General features: G+C 39.9%; 1 protein-coding gene across 1 annotated transcript in view; it reads right to left on the bottom strand.

The window, feature by feature from the left end:
• LOC117447970 (uncharacterized) overlaps positions 1–23731 on the bottom strand; it is a 114013-nt gene that overhangs the window by 8859 nt on the left and 81423 nt on the right. The window contains exon 10 of the mRNA XM_034085010.2: positions 13334–13588. Coding sequence (XP_033940901.1) covers positions 13334–13588 — 255 coding nt within the window. The remainder of the gene's footprint in view (positions 1–13333; positions 13589–23731) is intronic.

Raw genomic sequence — 23731 nt, forward strand, 5'->3', positions numbered from 1 at the left:
CCAGTACTGACCCCTGGGGGACACCCAGTGAAATAGCACTTTCTTGTGACTTGTGATTACCGAGTTGTACAAACTGTTGTCTGTCAGTGAGGTATGATGAGAACCAGGAGAGTGCAACACCAGTGATCCCAATGCCAGCCAGGCGGTCCAGGAGTAGTGGGTGAGAGATGGTATCGAATGCAGCGCTGAGGTCAAGGAGGATGAGGATGGTGAGAAGTCCGGAGTCAGCTGCACGGAGGAGGTCGTTGGTGATTTTAACCAGGTCTGTTTCAGTACTGTGTTTTTGATAAGGCTGCACATTTGTTGAATCTCGATTCAATTGCTAATTCTATAACATACATTTTTTTGAACATAAACGAAGGCTGGTACAGTTAAATGCGATGACTGAGGCTACTTTGCAGGTGACGTAGAATGGGGAATATTCCAAAAACAATTCAGTCAGTCTGAAGTAATGATAAGCTTCATACTTATGCTTACCAAATATATAATTCTCACAGTGACTGTATGCTCACTTTACAAATTTCGAAGAGTCATGGGTTGACAGCACATTCGTTGGGCTGCTTTTTAAGGAATAGTAGGTGTTCTATAGGTTGACATGTGTGTTCTAATTACCATATTCAACAAACGGGTATGTAGACATTTGAATTATAACTTAATTATTGTAACTTAATGAATAACGTTGCCATTTGAATTCGTAATCAACATTTTAGGCATTCTAGGCAGGTATTTGCTTTTTCATTGTGTTTAAACCAGGTATTTTTGCACAGGTGCAGATAAAGCTAATATTTTATTCTATACTACAACTACTATCATACACAGTGTGCCACAAATTGCCCACACCCAGACGTAATAATATTTACTCCGATAAATTACTTTTTCAAATTTAATTTATGTTAAGGAACATTAAATTGAAGATTAATTAGAAACCGAAATAAAATCTTTGATTTGAAAAAAAAGTTGAAACATTCTGTACAGCCTTAGTTGAACATTGACGTTTTAAGGGAATTCTATAGAGCAGGCCTATGCCATCATTGGAATTCAGTGCACATATTGAGAAATTTGAGTATATGACAAATAAATCCTTTAATCTAGAATGAATGTCAATACGCAAAATACCCTCAGTCTCTTTGCATCAGAAGATTTAGAATCAGCATTGTCCTTTTGTGCTGGCTCCATTCATTTTTACAGCCATTAACTTTGACCTTTTCCATTTACTGTGATGACAAGCATTCAAACCAACCCTTATTCAGACTGTAGATATGCAATTTATTACATGTTTTTTGAAGGAATCTGAAAAACCTATAGTTTTTCTATTAGGTATGACAGTTCCCTTTGTTACACTGGAAGAAAAACAATGAGCGTACCTCAGAGCAATTTATTTTCAATCTATTCAATTTATCACTTCCTTTCACTGGAAGCTAGAGGAGCAAGCTTTCCATTCAGCTCTTAAGAAAACACTGAGGTGTGGTCCATTCATGGTTCACTCACTTTTTACATTTATACCTGCTAGCCATTCATTTATGCCAGGGGTGGGGAACCTCCAGCCTCCGGGCGAGACCATTTGGTACGGCCCTCGAGGTAATTTATAAACACACGCAAAAAAGAAAAAAATTAAAGAAATCTAGACCGCAAAAAAATGAAACAAGTGAGTGCTAGTTTTTCCTGGCCAAGGTCAGGGTCCTTGAACACAACACGAGCCTAACGTGTCATCACGTGGTATAGGTCTCGTCTGACAGGGGTCCAGTTCTGACGGAGAGCACCAGAACGTCACTCCGGGTCTTCCACACATTGCAGTACCCATAAGGAGCTGTACACATGTTTCTGCGTGGCTGTGTCTTTAGCTGAAAGCCCAGTGGTGATCTGTTCATCCGTCACACTGAGCATACAGTCAATACCTTTGTTGTTATTAGCATCTGTTTAGCTAGCTATGCTAACGAATATAAGAAGCTTTTTCTACAACCAGTGAGGTAAAGGCACATCTTTATATGATCATTATAGTTATAAAAAAATAAGAGAATAAAGTAAACAGGTATAAAATACTATAAGACAGTAAAAAAAAGTTGTTATTAATAAACACGAATACAGTTTGAAAGGAGTGATTTGTAAAATATCCATAAAGAAAAATAAATTTGCTTCCAGTTCTGTTTCATCTGGGTGTTGAGAGATGTTTCCATAGATCTCTTAATGTTGCTCTCAAAGTGCACCAGATTGATGCTTTCAACTTCAACATTTAAAAAAAAATCTTCCCGGGGGAGCATGCCCCCCGGACCCCCCTAGAGGAGGTTAGGTCCCCCCCCCTCACTTAAATCATGTCCACATGGATAGGAAACTAAATACATTTGTACACATCTTGTGTCCATATCTTTCTGTTTGGGTGGTCACGCCACACCGTGCACGTGCATGCATGAGTCATGGTGAGATATCTGGATTCAGAGGTTGCGTTTTCTTTGCACAGCATGAAAGAAAGGCGAAATGAATGGGCTGTGATTTTAGTATTTTTAAGCAGAGGTCAACCATTTGTACGGCCCTCGGAGGATCTTGAACAAATTGAAATGGCCCTTGAGAGGAATAAGGTTCTCCACCCCTGATTTATGCTGTACCTTTGCCTTGAGGCTGACCCCCTCTCAGTTGCCCCTTTCACACCAACGCAGCTCCTGTTCTAGCTCTGTGCTTGCACTCTTCTGGTTTTTCTTTTCAGCCCCCTTTTGTTCACACCGCCCAGAGCCCAACTGGTGCTGCAATCATGACGTCACCGTCGCTGATTTTCTCCCCAACGACGCACACAATAACAACAATGGGGGACTGCGTCTGGTCGATGACCGTGTTACTTTTAATCATACGAAGCCAGATTCAATTAAATAACTACTTCTCCAACCTTATACTTTTCTCCAGAGTGCCGTGGTTCATTGTTTATTAATGTGATTCAGCGACATTTACCGACCGCTGCAGTGCTGCTCGTCCACCGGAGTTTATTCTCCCGTTAACTCACGGCAGCCGCCGCTGTAAAGTATTCACTGTCTGACTGTCACACAAGCAGCTGATAAATATCCCCAATTCCCTATAAGTTCATTTGTTTCAGTATGAATTGACGCTGTTTGGCATCACAACGCTGTTATGAAAGTTTATCTGGTATAACATAGGTGATGTTAGCATAGCAACCGAAGCCAAACTGACTATCTTGACTACTTGTTGCTATCCTATTGTGGAATAAGCCGTTTTCTACAGGCACATTTTACAGGCGTATTTTTTTTCATTATGATTCTACTTGTGATAGTCGGACATGACAACCTGTGCAGCCCATGTATTGATTCCATCCAATAGTTGCTAAAATACAAAACAACACGTCTGGCTGCTCTCCACAATGATCAACAGCGAACGGATGGTCAAAGTAAGGTACAAATAAACAGAATCACACTAAGCCTGGTTAGTGTTGCCTGACTTTAGTGTGTGTTTTTTTATAAGTGTGTGGTTGCGTTCTAGTCACTTTGCTCAGAGCTACTGCTCGTTACAACTTTAATTTGCCGTACTCACCATAAACTGTTATTGCTCTGGTTAATCTCGCCCCCCTGCGACGTAAGCGTGACGTATGCGGTTCTTGCTTCGAGACTGACCATTTTTTCATGCTTAGTAAGAACCGGTTTTTGGGGAAAAGAGCCGGCTCCGCTGCGGTGTGAACAGGAAAACCCGGTGCTCGCCAAGCTCCGAACCGGCCCTGGAACCACGAAGTGTAAAACGTAACCCTTGGGACTGTTTGTAGATGTTTGACGATATTATGCGATAAGCATAAGGGTCTCAAGAGTAAGACATCACAGTAGTCTATTGGTGGTTCTTTGGTTTGGGGCTGATAAATCAAAACACAAAGAGACTTGTAACTGTAGTATGCCAAAAGCTAAAAGGGCAAAAGAAGAGTTTGAAAAGCTAATTTAGCTCTTTTGTTGTACTTCTCTTTCTTCTCTTCTTTCCGACTAAGGGTTGCCACTTTACTGAAGACAGTGTGTGTTTATGTGGGTCTTGAGACTTTGATCAAACAAACACCACAGTGTGGGGTATCAGTGGGATTCACCAAACAAGAGCTGAGCATGGCTGGAAATCTGGGGTGATCTCATGAATGATTAAGATGAGTGGTGTCGTGTGTCATGACTATGAAAGATTAAGACATGCAAGCAGTATTGACAATATAAATACATGCCAGGTACTCTTCCCAAACTCAAGATTGTCAACATCATAAAGGTTATTCTTAGAAGAATAAGGGCTGCTTGCAAAAGTTAAGTTTGCATGTATGGTTAGAATACCCTGAAAGAAAGACTCTTTGTAATAAAAGAACACAGTATTCATCATGCTAGCTGGAAAGAAATCACACACACACACACACACACACACACACACACACACACACACACACACACACACACACACACACACACACACACACACACACACACACACACACACACACACACACAACACACACACACACACACACACACACACACACACACACACACACACACACACACACACACACACACACACACACACACACACACACACACACACACACACACACAGTTCTTAAAAAAGGTACTTTTGTCAGATAACTGCAGCTTAGTAAGTAGGAACGTTTTCCTGTAAGTAGATCCATTATGCAATTAGCTTCAAAAGCTAATCCACAGGGCTACGGTATATGTTTACAGTTCAACACTTTTGTTATGCATCAGTAAATCCTCAATTTAAATACAAAGTTAAATCCCAGGTCAAATGTCCCTTAAAGGGTCTTGGACATGATTGATTGTTGTGTTAGACATTTCTTTCCATGTATCTTGTCCTAATATTTGTCCTGAGCTGCTGTGATCCAAGAAAAATGTCAGACTTGATGTGACAATAATCGTATCCTATTGTAAAATGTGTTTTGGACTCGGAGACGAGCATACATGTGAAATATAGGCGTATTTGGAAAAGCTTTAGGAGGCTTAGGTTAATTACATTTGAAGTGAGTATATTCCAGATACAAAGGCAGTGAGTTATTTTGTAAAGTCAAATCTAAAGTCAAGAAAATCTAAAGTATATTGTGTCAAGTTTAAACACTTGAAACCATCCATGTTTTAGTAGTTATGTGTTTAAAACAGTGAGTAAGCACAGTGTACAAGGGACTTACGGACAGAACATAATTAAATAAGACATAAGAGAGATGTTAGCGCATTATTCGTTTTAACGACTTTAAATGTTAAACTACTGTACATAAACAGTCTATGAAGCCATGCTTGAATGTTTGTGGTAGTCAGGGGAATGAAGGCGTCACTTGGCTGGCACCAAACACTGCAGTAAGCCTTTCACTCTCCCTTTGTTTCCTTAAATAGGATGAGCTGTGTGTGTGTGTGTGTGTGTGTGTGATCACTCATGCGTCCTTGTATCCTCACTACCGTGTTACATAACACCACTACACCTGCATTTTAACAATTCCCTTAACAATGGCAGAGGTGGAGAGTGACTTTAGAACATTCACGCATGTTTTTTTGCCTGATTAGAAATGTTTCATGCATATGTCCATAAGCAGGATTTATGTTGCATCATCACATGTGGCATGCACACATGAACAACCAGGTCACAAAAGCATATGGTCCCGTATTAGGTGTCTCCAGTGTCATTATGGACTGATATTATGCATTTAGGTTGGCGCTAAACATGTGTACGCAAACATTTCCCCAGGGAGAGGAGATGAGGGGTGAGTACAGGACGGAAGAGTGGCTCCCACACTACTGAACATGCAGCCCACAACACTGCAAGATCAGATGACAAGCTTCAACACACACACTCTAAAACACACACACATGAATCATGTTTTTGTCTCATTTTACCTCTCTTTCTCACATTCGCTCCAAATGGCAACACACTGAAAATGTTAGTTTCCATTTGTCTTTTAAGCCAGTACACACACACACACACACACACACACACACACACACACACACACACACACACACACACACACACACACACACCACACACACACACACACACACACACACACACACACACACACACACACACACACACACACACACACACACACACACACACACACACACACACACACACACACACACACACACACACACACACACACACACACACACACACACACACACACTTCTGACAGGCTGCGGGGTCACATATTTATTATTATATACATATCCAATTAGCCACAAAAGCCTTTTAAACTGAAATTCAGAATTCATATTTTATTAATATTAACACACCACTGTACATCTTTTAATATACATATCTATTGAAGTACAATGTGTACATTTTTAACTGTACTTTCTATGTTTGTTTAAATATGTTTGTTCCATTTTATTTGACCTTATTTTCATTTAAATATCTTTATTTTGTTTTCATATTTTTATTGCACATTTTCACTTCAACTTCTTTTGTTTATACATCATTTTTTATTTAAATGTTTTAGACATTATGTTAAAAATAAATATTTGAATTCTTTTTTAATCTTTTAATGGACATTTTACTTTAACTTCTTGTGTTTTGTATTTGTAAAAATATGTCTTTTTCTCTTTAATAACTTATGCTCATATACATATCTTGTCACCAAAACTCGCCCCAGATAAAAAAGTATTCCGATTCATATATTCTTCTTCTTAGAAGTGAAAAACAATTGAGTCAATCCTGCACACAATGGTCAACTTTGTTAAGCGTCCTTATACTTAAGAGACAAACAATTATTTAACCTTCACCAACATTGCCCAGTCTAGACTTTAAACCTCCATTTCTGAACCAAATCATTACCAAAGCAGCGATCTCAATTACAGGCTATTCAAGTAAATCAGTTTATCTGACATATTATAAACTAATACAAAATAAATGTTAAAAAAAAATACTTTTACATACTTGGATGTCATGTCATGGTTAGAGATTTAATAAAATAAAAATACACACCCTGTTTTTGTGAGGAGATGCCAAACACAGACGTTGTGTGTGATTCTTTTTATCAAACTGTTCACAAAAGTGTGTCCAATAAAGGAAAATCAAAAATACACACATTACAGTTAAAGGTGGGGTCGGTAAGTTTCAGAAACCGGCTCGAGTGCACTCAAATTTGAAAGTACACAGCCGAAAAGAATCCGCCTCTTCCTTCAGACTTCCTTACAGAGCACCTCCTCCAACACACATGAACGTGCACATGACTTCAGCAGACTGGTGAAAGTGGCCGCCTGCTGGCGAGTCATTGAATTACTGCTGCAATGCACGCCCAATGACGGCACGCCCAATGAGGGCACGCTAGGGCTGTGCAATTAATCGTATTTTAATCGCGATTACGATTATGGTTTGCGACGATTATGAAAACAGCATAATTGACAAAATACGATTATTTTGCTGGGTGCGCTTTTGCCCCTCCCTAAAAGCCCACTCGGCCACGTGGGAGTGACATGTGTTGTGAGTGTTCAGCGCGAGCGAAGATGTCAGAACAAGAGCAGCAATTAGTTAAAAAGAAGGGTCGCGGGGAGATTCCCAGTCGATCGCGAGATGTGTCTAAAAATAGAACAACAATATTCTGTTTTATCGTTAATGTCCCGTAACATAATCTTCCTGTGCCAGAATAATGCACTTTAACACATCAAAGCTTTGTGATTGGCCAGCCTCACCCCATGTGTCGGGGCGTGGCTGGTGGGCAGTGGGCACTATTTTGCTGACGTTCCGAGTCACAGTTCGCACACACACAAGACCGCAATTATGGCAGAAGCAAAAAAGCTCAAAATATATAATTTTCACTCCGAGTGGGAGGATGATTCTTTTTTATCTATTCCAGTCCATCCGTCTCATCTGCAATGTGAGCGTGGCTTTATCGAAGAAGGGTAATTTAGGAGCGGCATTTCAAAACAGTGCACAAACGCTACGAGACGGAATTCCCTCCTAATTCTGCCCTACGCTCCCAAAAGGGGAGGGGCCTGAAAGGACAGCTAAATGCACAGCAGTCCATTTTCACCAGGCCCAACAACAAGAGCAAGCTGGTAGAGCACCAGAGCATCTTATCGTGTCAGTCACGTTCTTGCGAAACACATGAAGTCTTTCAAAGACGGCGAAGTTGTGAAAGAAGCTTTCCTGGAGGCTGCCGACGCGCTTTTGGGGGACAGTAAAAATAACAGTAGCATTTCAACAGGTTTTTGATATAATAAAAACTCAAGTTAGATACCGTTATTAATCAGCTGTTAGTTTTAGTTTGTTTGAACTTATTCATTATAATTATTGTACAAAATGGTATAAGAATGCAAACATTAAGATCTGTTCTGTTTAAATTGATTATAGTCTATTATCAATTCAGGTTAAGAAGCTAGTGTTGCTTGCATCCTATTTTAAAGGCAGTTATTTTTATAATCTACTCAAATGCAACAAAAAAGGGTTTGATTCTATTAATTTTGTCTTTTTTATTGCACTGTTGCAGCAGATTCCTGAGTAGCTTCAGATCTGAGTTGTCTTATTAGTAATAAATAATATTTATAATTTGTTGCAACACTATTTTTATATAATGGCAAAGAAAGGGTTCAGAGTATTTTCTTTTGCCCTGTGTCATATGTGGCAGCACTGCCACAAGTTCCTCTTCAGAGAGGGTCTTCAGTACAGGTGGCTTGTCACCTGCCTGCGCTCATCTCTGAAACCAGACCATGTAAACAGGCTGGTGTTTCTTGCAAAAAATCTTTAAGAGATGACATGAGCAGCATGGTGTGACCATGGTGGCCAAAACATTTTTATTTGGTCTTAAATTGTAGTTCAACATTTATTTCCTGTTACTTCTGGACCATGACGGTTGGCCAGCCTTCAACGTTTAGTGGAATATGTTGAATATGTTTTCAGGAGTTTTCAGTAGGTTGTGACAGTGCACTGCAACATATTTGATTTAATTTATTTTAGTCTAATTTATTTTTATTTATCATATTAATATATGTTTAGTATGGTTTTGGAAGTGCGCTCGAACATATTTATTGATCTTGTTTATTGGTAAAATATTATTTGTGTTAAAGTTCAATAAATGGTTAATGAATAATCGTCAAAATAATCGTGATATCAATTATTGACCCAAATAATCGTGATTATGATTTTCGCCATAATCGCACAGCCCTAGGGCACGCCCAATGAGGGCACGAGATACATTTGTGCGTGCACGAGATGGAAGGCTGACAGACAGGGCGGCAAAAACAGCATAGCGTTAATAGCGTTATAAAAAGTACAAGTTGTACTTTTTACAGTATTACGGGTTCCACAGATGACTTTTTATGGATTTGTTGTCAAAGCACTTCAGATATTCATTGCTATCGGGATGTTAAGAGCATTCCATGGAATATAACAAAAAGTGTATCTCGAGCCGGTTTCTGAAACTTACCTACCCCACCTTTAACAGACAAGTTGCAAACTTCTAATCTAGACGATATAAAATGTATGCAACACAAACACTGCATGCTATACAAAATTATTTCTCATGTAATCAATGCAAATGGGCCTTCAAGTGTGAAACACTGTTTGCATGTGTGTCTCTACGACTAGAAGAGTACCGGTTGGGCTGGTTACCTGGCCCTTTCCCAGAAACACCCGTTACTGTCTGTCAAAACACTGTTAAAGCAACATTGGAATAACAACTTCAAACTCAGTTTGATGCTACACTGAGTAGTAACAGGGAGAATGTTGTCAGTCCCATTCTGTTCTTGCACTATATACCTTTGGTGATCGGGTCATATGATCTCCTGGAAAGTGCCCACATAACGCCTTTTGGAGCGCCAATGTCTTTTTGCAATTTTTTTCAATGACTTTGAGTGCATGTGGTCACATTCGGTCAACATGTGGAAAGGCAATGCACCCATTGTCATATTTCTGAGCGCTATGCTGTTTTTATACGACCCAAAATATCTAAACCTTTCAGAAAACCGCTGGTGAAACCATGAAGAAATTGGAGGAGTAGCTTGTATGTGGCCGTGTCTTACAAACCAAATTATAAACAAATACAGGAAAGCCAATTTGTATGAGCTGATCGGCCAGGCAGACACTAGATGTTGCTGCCTGTTGCATTTGTATTGACGTACGCCCATCGACCTCCTTGTTCTGCGGCTGATTTGTCAAAAGGCAAAGGCGGAAGCTAGTCTGTCTTCAAAAAGCGGCAATACGTTATCAAGATCAGGAGGCTCACGGAATATGTGGAACGTAGTTGAAAATGCTTTAGGAAAACATGCACCAGGACATAACTGAAGACGTTTCTATGGCTGACTGACTGTTGGGACGACAAGGATTGCACTGAGAGCGGCACTATGTCTTCAACATGTATGTTTTCTAATATGGTGCAACTGTCACAAAACGTAATGTATTATGTTAATAGAGTTGTATTAGGTATAAAATGAAAATACAATGGTTAAAAAAACTACAAAAGCATCCATCTTTTATCCGCTTGTTTATTATTGTCCCTTTGTGAGAACAAGAATGCTTCTAGTCCCCAGAGAAGTAAACATGTGTCACAAAGACATCCATTATTTTCCTCTAAATTAACCACTTACTGGACAACAAATCTTTCTTTTTTACAATTCTGTACCCTGATCTGTCCTTCTGCGTGAGGGAGGCCACAGAAACTGGAAAAGTAATGTTAGCGTGGGTGTGTTGAGCCTCCAGCTACAGATACTGTCCGTCAGTGAAACCAGGACACCTTAGCTCATCTTCCTGTGGCGGATATCTGTATTTCCCACACACAGGGGAACAACTGCACACACCTCATTCAGTCAAACACTATCAATATACACTCACTGGGAGGCATACACATACCTACAGAATAAGTCATATCAATAGTGGATATTGTGTGTAGCTCCCTGGAGATTCATGGGAGGGACATACTGTACTAAAGGTGTGTAACCTACTAAACAGGAAACTGCAGGTCTATTTAGGTGCTGTGCTGTCCCCACCCTGCCTACTGTGAAATGCAGTGGAAAACACAACAGGATGGGTTTAACTCTTTCAGTCACACACACACACACACACACACACACACACACACACACACACACACACACACACACACACACACACACACACACACACACACACACACACACACACACACACACACACACACACACACACACACACACACACACACACACACACACACACACACACACACACACACACCTCATTAACCCATCAGACAGACCTTCAGACGGTTCACATCACTGTGATCCATCTGCTATTGGTGGTCAAACCCAGACATGACACGTCTTGGTTGTTGTGGTTACAATATGACATTCGGCAATGTAAAACATTCATCACAGTAAAATGTTATGACTAGACAGAAATGATGTGTGGTAAGGTATTTACAAGTGTTCCTTCATCGACATTAAGGCGATGACAGAATTAAGAGGTTTTTCAAATAAGCATACCAATAAAAAAAGCTTTAATCAAACAACATACAGCGGGTTTCTATTACATTTTTTAATAACTGTTACAATTTAACAGCTATACAAAATGTTTGGTGATCAGCACTTATTTGCCTTTTCATTACAATGACATCTTTCAGAAACATCTGGAATTACGGGAGAAAGTTGCGGTGAATTAGAAATTTAAAGACACTTAATTTGGGTTGCCTATATTATTTTAAACATTAAGGTTTTCAGAATTATCGCAAGCTTTAATGTGTTACTCTTGACAGTCCTTATTTATATATGTTATTATTAATGTTTTACTTTTGTATACTGGCATGTGTTGCTGAAAGATGTATCGTTATATATTTAATGTTTGATATTCGATATATTGCAGTTTGTTGTGCTCTGCTGAAATTGTACGGTACAAATGTGTGGTATGGCATTACGCAGAAGACATTTGCAAAAATAAATAAACACACAAACAAAAAAGCAAAACAATAAATAATCCTTGGTACTCGAAAAGGAAAAACAAAGGTTCCTCTTGCAGCTTTTGCATTGATCAATGAAAAGAGGTTTGATGTGGGGTGTCACTGTCTGTACAATAAGCACACTTCCTACAAGCCTCAAAGCAGGTGAACAGGCTTACAAGTTACTGTGTTGAGGGTGTGAAACCTGAGCTGCTGTGTGATGTGGTTTGCTCTGCTCACCACATTGATCATGAGCTTGACCACAGCCTTCTTCTACATCCGTCATCTGTGAACTTCCTACAACCTGAATTCAGCAAATGTACCAATATATGTTAGTGTAGGATGCAGTGGCGAACCGTCATGGCCTTCAAGGTATTCAGAGAATACCCCGGAACACTCAGATAAAACAAAAAACAAACAAACATTTTAATTATATAAATAAAATGTATATAAAATGAATAAATGAGAATCGTATCTGTGTTGTTGATCTGTAATATCACAGTGTTACATTGATTTGTTTGTCCTTCTCGGATCATGCACTACGCATTTCAGTGGTTTTGTGTTAGAAAAGAAAGCAACCAATCAGATCTTGTTCTGGGTCTCTGGGTCGAATATCCTTCAACCAAGGTATTCTACATCCTTGATAGGATGCCCTGGCCGTTGCACTGAATGAGAGCGTACGTTTGGACTGACAGTTTGATCAACCAATCAGATATTGATTTGTAGCCAATGGGCGTATTCTTTCAGAGTTCCCCTCGGTTCCAGGGTGCTCTAGAAGGCCCGCTAGTTAACTGGCTCGAGACAGAGGATCTAGAATGCGACGAAGCAATTCATGCCGTTTTACTGTTTTTAACGTTGAAATGACAAGTGCAACAGGTGAAGATGAAGTTGTTGCGGAATTGTTGTGAGTACCCTTTAAGACAACAATTCAGTGAAAAGACGGACATTATAATACCTGTGATGATGTGTGATAGACACGGTTTGCCACTGGTAGGATGTGACTATCTACAGGTCAGGCATGGCTTAATTGGACTGATTCTGAGCAGACAGGTGCCAAGGACACTCCCATTAAGGGACTATGGGCAATCTTATCAATCAGCAGAAAGAATTACGGTCCTCAGCTTTGTCCGAAAACACATTAGTTTTCCTCCATCATCTTCATTTTTATATTTAAGGGGAGTGTGAAACCTTGGATTAATGATGGCTTGCCTGTCCCAGGTAACGGAAAAGAGAGCAAGAACAAGGAAACGAGAGAAGGAAAGAGGTCAAAAGACTGGACCACAGAAATCAGCAGAAGGCGGCCAACAGGAAGTAAACTGAAGTAAACAAGCTGGTCATTGTAGAAAAGGGAACCACAAGAGGGTGATATAAAAGTACCGGCTTGCTGCATACGATCCCTTATGTAACATACATACAGGGCACAACAGTCAAAAAGGTCTGAAGTGATTATGAAGTGGTTCTTACTTGATGAGAGCTGTCCTGGGTGTGTCTTTCTGCTGATCCCTACTCTCAGCACCATTGGATGATGGAGGACCCGGAGAAGATGGAGGTAGGATGGAGGAACAGGAGGAGGGATGGGTCTGTCTCAGCGGGCTCCTGCTGTTTAGCAGAAGATTGAGGGACTTGACTCTCATAGGATTTTTAAGGCTGTGGTTGCTCCGGCGACCGGCCCCCTTGCCAGCGGGTCCTGTAGATGTCCTCCTGAAGGTTTGCTCGGATCTGGAAATAAACTCCCAGTTTTAGTAGTAGGCCTAAGTAACTTTCCTAATGGTTGTTTTTTTACTCTCAGTTGATTTCTTCTTATTTATTGGGAGCAAAATGGCTACTGCTAAGAGTGTGGCTGAGGTTCCTGTCCAAAGCAAGAAACAACTGTATAAATCCTAAATAATTAGAAACCCCAATGTTATTGTTCTGATAAAAGCAGAGTAAAACAACTGGCAGTTTTATAAGTATGCAGGTTTTGTTAATTACTGATCTATTTACAAGAAATAATGTTTTTTTATGACTTCTCTCTTTACCTTCTTTTCTTGCTGGGAAATATAGAATTCTCTATAACTTAGAAATGGCCTCAGAGTTGAAAATGCCTGAAATGGATTAAAGGTGGGGTAGGTCATTTTGGAGAAACCAACTCGAGTGCGCTAGAATTTGAAAATACACAGCCGGAAGAAATCTGCTACTAATTAAATCTTTTTTATTTTATTAAATAAGTGGCGACCCTTTTTCATTTTTGATTGTTATGTGGATTTGCAGATATTCATTGCTATCGGGATGTTAAGAGCATTCCATGGAATATAACAAAAAGTGTATCTCGAGCCGGTTTCTCAAACTTGAAGTATCCTTAATAACCCTAAAAAAATGACTCCAATATAGTCCAATCAGCCGAGCCGTTGTTGAAATATTGTTCATATAGGTGGTTATGCTAATTCAGCAAATTGCCCAACATACGAAAGTTAGCCTCCACCAGTTTCTAAATCCTTCTAAAATAAAACTTGCTCAACAATTACATGCTGGCAATTTGACTTAAATGACAACGGATAAATCATTTCAAAAAGACAGAGTGCCAGCTTGGAAAGAGCAGAAACACATAACCTAATGTATTGGTCGTAAAACATGAAAGAGTATAGTAAAATGATCCTTGGGGGACTTGAAAGTGGTATGTTTGGAAAGAGCATAACAAGACAGATTTGGAGTCCTTATGTAAAGACATTGGATATTAGCTATCAAAGTATCTGAGTGTATAGAAAGTATTTCAACCTGCTGAGGCAGGCAGGAGGGCAGGGGGAATTCTGAACGAGGCAGAAGCCTCGAAAGAGCACAGAGCATTCCTGCTCTTGCGCACTCCATGTTTTGTCTACCAGTCTACACATTCAACATGTCTGACAATAATTCTAACGGAGACAAAGGCAGAAGATGCTCAGACAATACAGTACAGCAAGAGATATGTCACATGGTTATGGTATAATGTCAAGTGGCCGTGGTATTCAAGCATAATGACCCTTAGGCTCAGTGAGGCCTGCACTTTGACCCCTCAGGATCCACTTAGCACAAGCTCATATGATCCAAGTCCTCACCAGGGGATTTCTTTCTTCCATGTTTGAAGAGGCAGCTATCGTAGTGTTTACATTTTGAATTCTGGGCAGTCACGATAAAGACAGCCGGATATTTCTTCATTTTATGAACAAAATAGCATCTACAGGGGACAACATTTCTGTTTTAAGAGTGATTTTTTAAGTCTTCTTTAGTTGGAAAGGCTCTACCTTTTTGGAAAAATATCTATTTTTGATATTCAATTGTATGCTTCACTTCACAGTTCTCCTTAGTACTGCTTTCTTTTGATCACCAGGGGCAACATGTTGTGTGATCACCGGGGCTCTTTCCATATAGCTGCATAAAGCTGTAAGACATATTAAAATAAAAGACACTAGGGTCGGGTGATTACAAACAGGCTTTTAACTAAAGCCAGTTTTATTATGTATTCCATGTCTGAAATTAAAGTTAGGCTGTCTCTGTTTTTACATCTTGTGATGAATGTCCTCGTGTTTAATATCATTGTGTAAGCTAAGTTTATTTTGACTTTTATTTTGTACATTTGTGAAAAGTGTCTTTGAGCACCTGTAAAAGCACTTGATGAATACAATGTTTTATATTATTATTATCTAATGTATTTCTCTTCCACCTGCCTTTAGTGTTCCACCTCTCACTCACTTGTCCTGGTGTCATTGTTTGGATGTTCTCTTGGTAAGGCGACATGTGTTCTGTCCACTTACATCCCCTACCACAAATTGGCACCCTATTACAATAATCCTCTTGCTGACCCCCAGTGACCCACAGTCTGGTTAAAACAACCTAAACCACTACACACAAAGGCTAATTCTGTGAGGAATGACGAGTATGCTTGAAACATGCTTGTATACACGTGCATGTATACGCATGGAGGGAAAGGCGCTCACACACACAGAACACTAACACGTGAGTGACAGCCTTTTGTTTGGAGCGGTGTGCCTGTCAACATGGCGATGAGAGGATTAGGAGACTCTTGTGAAATTCTGAGTGCTGCTGAAGGACCAGCTGCTTTATTACAAAGAACAATACCTGAAGACATGGTGGAAATGTACAACTTTCTATTGGTGAAATGAGTCCGACATGAGGTGCAGATGTCACAAAAAGAGTAACTGACTATACTTAAACAGATTCTGCATAAGGGTAGATGGGAGGACAGTCAGGAGCAGTGTTAAACTGAATAGGTTTGGAGGCTTGAATATCTCAATGTCCTGCAAAGTCCTTGTAAATGTTTTCAATAAAATATATCTTGAGTGAGCCATGTCAAAAAAGTCACAGTTTGTCGTAAAACTGTTGAAATATAAGACTATTAAAAATACGCAACTAGAAAGACTACAAATCCCAGAGTCGCGTAAGTGATGTCATTAACGTTACACTCGTGAAATCTTGTAAAGCCGGTCCCGCATGCTGGCTCTTACGGAACCGACTAACTCCCCTTGTGTGTATGTATAGCTCTCAACATGCCCAGACTTGTAGTGATTTTCACCTCTTAATACTTTTCACTTCATTCTGAAAGAAAGAGGTGAAATGTGCCAACGTGACGGCCATCTTGGTGTTGGTGACGTGTGCGAGACCAGAGATGTAGTCCATTGAGCGGTTTCACACAAACAAAAGTCTTACTTCACAGTTTTACGACACTTTTTTTTTTTTGACTTTAAATGATCTTTTAAATTGACAAACATCATATGTGTAATTCGTTTCACAATTCAAACGGGATCGAAAAAGATAATCTTTCTCTCCCCATTGACTTCAATACATCATTTTTCCAAAATAAGTTCCCATGGAGGTCCACCGGAAAGGGAAGGACTTCGCCTCTATATGTAATTTGGTTTGTTTAGAATTTTTTTTTTGTATAATAAACATATGTGTAATAACAAGAGGCAGAGGGAATTCTTTGTGTTAAGAGTTACAGTATAGGCCTGTGTGTAATATTTATTTATTTGGTGTTATGCACTAGTCCAGGGGTGGCCAAACAGTCAGAGGTTAAGAGCTGTTACTGCAAAGAGCCACATCAGACACAGTCACTGATACCGCTTGTTTCAGTTTTTTGTTTTCTGGAGACAAGATTTCAACCACGTCACTGATGCATTTTTGTGGCAATGGAATATATATTTTTTAAATCCTCTGGAGCAGAGAGAGGAGCTGTGGATTATTGTTATTGATTAATGCATCAGTGTTTCTTAGGGTCAAAAACACTAAACTCACAACTTAAAATTAAAGCGTTTAGTTTATTTAATAAAAGAGCACATGTTCAATTTGAAAAGTGACAGTAGTCATAGATTATTTGCAATTTAGTGCTACATATATATTTAAAAAAATTAAATAATATATATATTTTTTTAAACACCTTGAATTTCAGGGGGGGCGCGGGGCTCCGTTGGCGGGGCTCCGTTGGCGGGGCGCAGCGCCCCTCCAAGACAATGGTAGGGGAAACACTGGATAGTGTTTAACCAACGATAGGTTCCCCCACCCTCAAAGGTGAATGGTTCACTGCATCGCAGGTATTATTGTGATTGGCTCTTGGGCCACATCAAAATTAGACGCACTGTCATCCTCTCATACTGACACCTGACACCACACATACACACGTAGGGAGAGCCGGGACGAAAGTAACACGGGACGAAAGTAACGGAGCGATTTTATCAGAGCCCAAACAACTTTGACCGGCCAAATTACGTCAGAATTATCAACATTCAATACTTAACAGACCTACTAAATATCAGGTTTAACTGTCTGGAGTAGCTAGTGTTGTCACGGTACCAACATTTTGGTTTCGATACCAAGTCAAGAATTGCGATTCCGATTATTTTTCGATACTTTTCTTAAAAAGAGGGAAACAGTTTTAAATGTAATTATTGTGCTTTATTTCACACCAGAACCAGAACCATAACACAAACTTTTAAACAATGAGAACAATAAATAAAATAAATGACAAGAATTCGTATTCAATAAAATTAATACATTTCTCACAGACAGGCCTCGTGGTGTCCGTAGGCTTGCCCTCACTGTCAGAGATATAGCTCAAATACTTCCAAATTTAGCTTCTAGCGTCTTTTTGGTCATCAAACTGAGGCGCAGTTGCACTCCCACTTGCAGCCATGCTTCTCGTTTTCTCACATGCTCTGGCAGCTAGCGCGTGCACGAGAGAGGGGAGGCACTTAGAGCGTGCTTGAGAGGGGCGGGACTTAGAGAGTGCTTGAGAGGGGCGGGACTGCAGTGCAGGGAGTGGAAGCAGAGCGCTGAACACACGCGGCTCTTATTAAAACGGCGCTTTCTCACCGGAGTACTTTCCCCCGTCATTCTTAAAGTACAGATACTAATGAAACGGAGGAATCGTAACGTTTTTAACGGCAGAGTATCGCGGTATACCTTTCAAGTATCGGTACACCGTGCAACACTTGTCAGGAGTCAGTGTCTCTCCCCCAAACTCTCACACATAAAATTCGATATGAACTGAAGAGCCGCATGAAACTAGGCAAAGAGCCGCGGGTTGGCCACCCCTGCACTAGTCTATTGAAGGGACTTCAATAACACAAATCAACAACCCTTAATGAAGTTATACTTCATCTATTTAAGCTCAGTAACAAGATCGAATTTGTCCTATTTGTCAGGGTCATTTTCATCTTCCCGAACATGTTGACTGGCACCACATATTAACGGTAACGTGGTCTGAAGGCTGACACAGTATTTGAGGAACAGGTTAAGTGTGAGCTTAATAGCTTGTCATTACCAGTGTTCTTTCACTGTGCACAGCAGTGTTGTAGTCAAGTCACCAATTCACGAGTCCAAGTCACTCGAGTCACCACTCTTCGAGTCCGAGTCACCAAGGGAGAGTCGTAGTAGAGTCCGAGTCACCCAAGGAGTGTCCGAGTCGAGTCATCATTACCTGTGTTCGAGTCCGAGTCCAAGTCCGAGTCACCCAATGAGTGTCCGAGTCGAGTCCGAGTCATCATTACTTGTGTTTGAGTCCGAGTCACCTAAGAAGAGTCCAAGTCAAGTCCGAGTCACAAGTCTTCATGTATTAATCTTCGTGGACATATGTGTTGAAATGTAGCTGCTCCTCTACATTGCTTTTATCCTGTCATGTTATACTAATCTGTCTATTGAACTGCTGTGAAGCGAGTTTGGCTACAATTCTTGTAATAGGTGCTATACAAATATAAAGCTTATTACTAATATTAATATTATATATAAATAAACTATATTTAAAATGAGTGATTATATTTGTATGACAATATTTTCCTATGGTAAAGTTTTCGTTTTGCACTTTTATTTTGATAGTAATCGGGACTCTTATTTTGAAGGAACTTTTACCAGTTAAATCGGTTTACTAATAAAGATTTAGCTGCAGAAAGCACATGGCTACTTAGCATGCAAAATGACATAATTCTGCATGTTAAGTAGCCATGTGCTTTCGTGTTATCAGCTGAATCTTTATTTATTGATTAGATCACGTTACTCTGATGATAGTGTTCAAGACAGCCTATATGTCTGAACTCGATCCTTAGAGTAATGTGTTACGGAGCCTTCTCTTCAATATTCACATAACGAGCATTTTGCACTGCTCTTTTCCAATGTGGAAGCAGAATGTGTGAAAGCATACAGCATGCAGGGTGTGTCTCTAGACACCTTCCGGCGCAGACTGAAAACTCATCTCTTTCGACTCCACCTCGAGCGATAGAATGACTAACAAATAATTGCTAACAAAGCACTTATATACTAATAAAGGACTGGCTTATCTAAAGCCAGTTGAGTAGCACTTGAAATGATTGGCTCTATGAAACCTGTACTTATATGATTCTGTTTTCCTCAAGGTTGTGTCTTCCTGGTCGAATGTACTTATTGTAAGTCGCTTTGGATAAAAGCGTCAGCTAAATGCAATGTAATGTAATGTAGACATCTCTAGGTTGGAATAGCGGGGCCAAGTCCGTGAACTCGCCTCACAGGTGCACATGCCAGGATAGAGGACATCAGACTCCAGAGAAAACTTGCTCGAGTTGGAGTCCGAGTCCAAGTCAGAGCATCAATGTGCAAGACGAGTCCGAGTCATCGTGGGGGGGAAAATTCACGAGTCCGAGTCCATGTCAGCGTACACGAGAATTCACGAGTCCAAGTCCGAGTCGCATCAATCAGTGCGCGAGTCCGAGTCGAGTCACGAAAATCGGCACTCGAGTCCGACTCGAGTCCGTGTCCAGGACTCGAGTACTCCATCACAGTAACCTAAAGTTAAAAAGGAAGTTTTGGACATGTATGCTCAACTCAGTGTCCTGCACATTTGTTAAATTGTTATTTGTTTTTATGAATGTGCAAGCTCATTTGTCTGCCCACTTTCAGTGAAGTATTGCAAAATTCCCTTAAAAGATTAAAAGACTAGCTTAGAACTGTTATCCCAGAAAAACGCAGCAAAACAGGCAGAGGGAGGACATCTGATTTGACAACCTTCCCATTGGGCAAGGGCACACAAGATGTTGGGCATCTCACAATACAAACAAATGTATTCCTCCATATGGAACAACCCCTCAATCTGTATTAGGAAAAAGGTATTTTTATGGCATACATGGTTGGAGAAAGGGATAAATGTTTTCAATGTTGTCAATGATCTCTACAGAGACCGCTTGTTTATGTCATTTGAGGACCTTAAGAAACTATTTAACTTGACTGATAAAGGGGATTTCTAGAAATATCTACAGCTGAGGAGCAGCGTTGGTTTGGTATTTGGACTGACAAGGGATGAGGAAGAAGAGAATAAGATTCAAGAGTTTCAAAATTTTCCCCATACTCTACACCAGGGGTGGGGAACCTTATTCCTCTCAAGGGCCATTTCAATTTGTTCAAGATCCTCCGAGGGCCGTACAAATGGTTGACCTCTGCTTAAAAATACTAAAATCACAGCCCATTCATTTCGCCTTTCTTTCATGCTGTGCAAAGAAAACGCAACCTCTGAATCCAGATATCTCACCATGACTCATGCATGCACGTGCACGGTGTGGCGTGACCACCCAAACAGAAAGATATGGACACAAGATGTGTACAAATGTATTTAGTTTCCTATCCATGTGGACATGATTTAAGTGGGGGGGGGACCTAACCTCCTCTAGGGGGGTCCTCACCTCCTCTAAGGGGGGGCATGCTCCCCCGGGAAGATTTTTTTTTTAAATGTTGAAGTTGAAAGCATCAATCTGGTGCACTTTGAGAGCAACATTAAGAGATCTATGGAAACATCTCTCAACACCCAGATGAAACAGAACTTTATTTTTGATTTATTTTTCTTTATGGATATTTTACAAATCACTCTCCTTTCAAACTGTATTTGTCTCCTTTCAAACTGTATTTGTGTTTATTAATAACAACTTTTTTTACTGTCTTATAGTATTTTATACCTGTTTACTTTATTCTCTTATTTTTTTATAACTATAATGATCATATAAAGATGTGCCTTTACCTCACTGGTTGTAGAAAAAGCTTCTTATATTCGTTAGCATAGCTAGCTAACCAGATGCTAATAACAACAAAGGTATTGACTGTATGCTCAGTGTGACGGATGAACAGATCACCACTGGGCTTTCAACTAAAGACACAGCCATGCAGCAACATGTGTACAGCTCCTTATGGGTACTGCAATGTGTGGAAGACCCGGAGTGACGTTCTGGTGCTCTCCGTCAGAACTGGACCCCTGTCAGACGAGACCTATACCACGTGATGACACGTTAGGCTCGTGTTGTGTTCAAGGACCCTGACCGTGGCCAGGAAAAACTGGCACTCACTTGTTTCATTTTTTTGCGGTCTAGATTTCTTTAATTTTTTTCTTTTTTGCGTGTGTTTATAAATTACCTCGAGGGCCGTACCAAATGGTCTCGCGGGCCGTATACGGCCCGGAGGCCGGAGGTTCTCCACCCCTGCTCTACACTCTGCCTCACTATTCTATAGAAAGATGTCACATATTCAAATTAGAGTATGTGAAGGCCTGAGAAAGATATGGCAAAAAGACCTTGGTAGTGAGATTAGGGAGGACCTATGGCAGGATATAGTCTTGAATGTTGGTTGGGCTACAAGGGATACGATAAGCACGTTTATCCATTATAAATCCCCTGAAATTGTTTAAAATGTGCCTAACTCAGGACAATAAATGTTGGAAATGTAATAGAGAAATGGGCACGTTTCTTTATGCTCTATGCAGTGTTTCCCCTAGGTGTACTGCTTTGGGGGGGGGATTTTTTTTAAATCCTCTGGAGCAGGGAGAGGAGCTGTAGATTATTATTATTTATTAATGCATCAGTGTTTCTTAGGGTCAAAAACACTAAACAGGGTTCATACACTTTTTCACCAATGATTTTCAATGACTTTTCCATGACTTCTCAATGACCTTTACCTCATTTTCCATGACCAAAAACAAATTACGACTGAAAATGGTTTATTTTAACATGGAACAGGAAAATAAGGTCTGCATATGAAACATGTTGTGCCTATCTAAAACAAGTCAAATAGTAGGCTTACTAGCTTCTACACGCTAAAGCAACTGTAGTCAGGGATGCAAACTTATCAGGTATGAAAAAGGTGACAAGGATCCGAGCCCCCGACCCCATGGAATATCGGTTTAGGAATAACAGAGGATTTTAGCTGTCAGAACAACTAAAGCAGGTAATAATAACAGAAACGCCAAAGAGTCACATCTAATAGAAATATATAAAAGCATTTATTTTAATTGTGTAGCAGTCAGTTTATAATTCTGGCAGCACTGTTGAGCATTTTGAAAATGTATTTTCATGCCTCTGTGCAAGGCTTAGTCTTTCTATCTTTATAGCCACTGGTGTAAAGTAACTAAGTTCATAAAATCAACAAGTACTATACGTGGGTACAATTTTGAGATACTTGTACTTTATTTAAGTATTTCAATGTTTTGCTACTGTGTACTTCTACTCCTCTACAGTTCAGAGGTACATGGTGTACTTCTCCTCCACTGCATGTATTTAATAACTTTAGTTACTTCACAGATGTGGATGAATGATGTGAAATCTAATTTAATCTAGTGTTAAATCAGACTTTAGTTCCACCTGGAGTAAATCCACAAGCTACCCTGCAGTCTACAAAGTCATTCAAACTAGCTGCACCTTCACCAGCTTTGAGAACACTTTCATGATCAATCATTATAAAACATATCATATATATTATTCTGAAATGGACCAATCTGCACAATGACTATTTTTACTGTCGCTACTTTCACTATATTTTGATGAGAATACTTTTCTACTTTCACTTGAGGAACATTTTGAATGCAGGACCTTTACTGTAACAGAGTATTCCTACACTCTGGTACTTCTACTTTTACTCAAGTACAAGATCTGAGTACTTCTACTTTTACTCAAGTACAAGATCTGAGTACTTCTACTTTGACTACAACATCTGAGTACTTCTACTTTTACTTAAGTACAAGATCTGAGTACTTCTACTTTTACTCAAGTACAAGACCTGAGTACTTCTACTTTGACTACAAGATCTGAGTACTTCTACTTTTACTCAAGAACAAGACCTGAGTACTTCTACTAAAGTACAAGATCTGAGTACTTTATTCTAGTACAATATCTATCCTTATCCAAGGAAGTTTTTCCATTAATTAGCACTTCTTTATTAAATATTATGAATATGTCTTTATTATCAGGCTATGTTCCACAATCATTCAAAGTAGCAGTGATAAAACCGCTTCTTAAAAAGCACAACCTCGATCCAGAGGTTTTAGCCAACTATGGACCTATTTCTAATCTTCCGTTCCTCTCAAAAATTCTTGAGAAAGCGGTCGCAAAACAG

Source organism: Pseudochaenichthys georgianus, chromosome 6 (genome assembly GCF_902827115.2).
Source record: "Pseudochaenichthys georgianus chromosome 6, fPseGeo1.2, whole genome shotgun sequence".
Classification (NCBI taxonomy): domain Eukaryota; kingdom Metazoa; phylum Chordata; class Actinopteri; order Perciformes; family Channichthyidae; genus Pseudochaenichthys; species Pseudochaenichthys georgianus.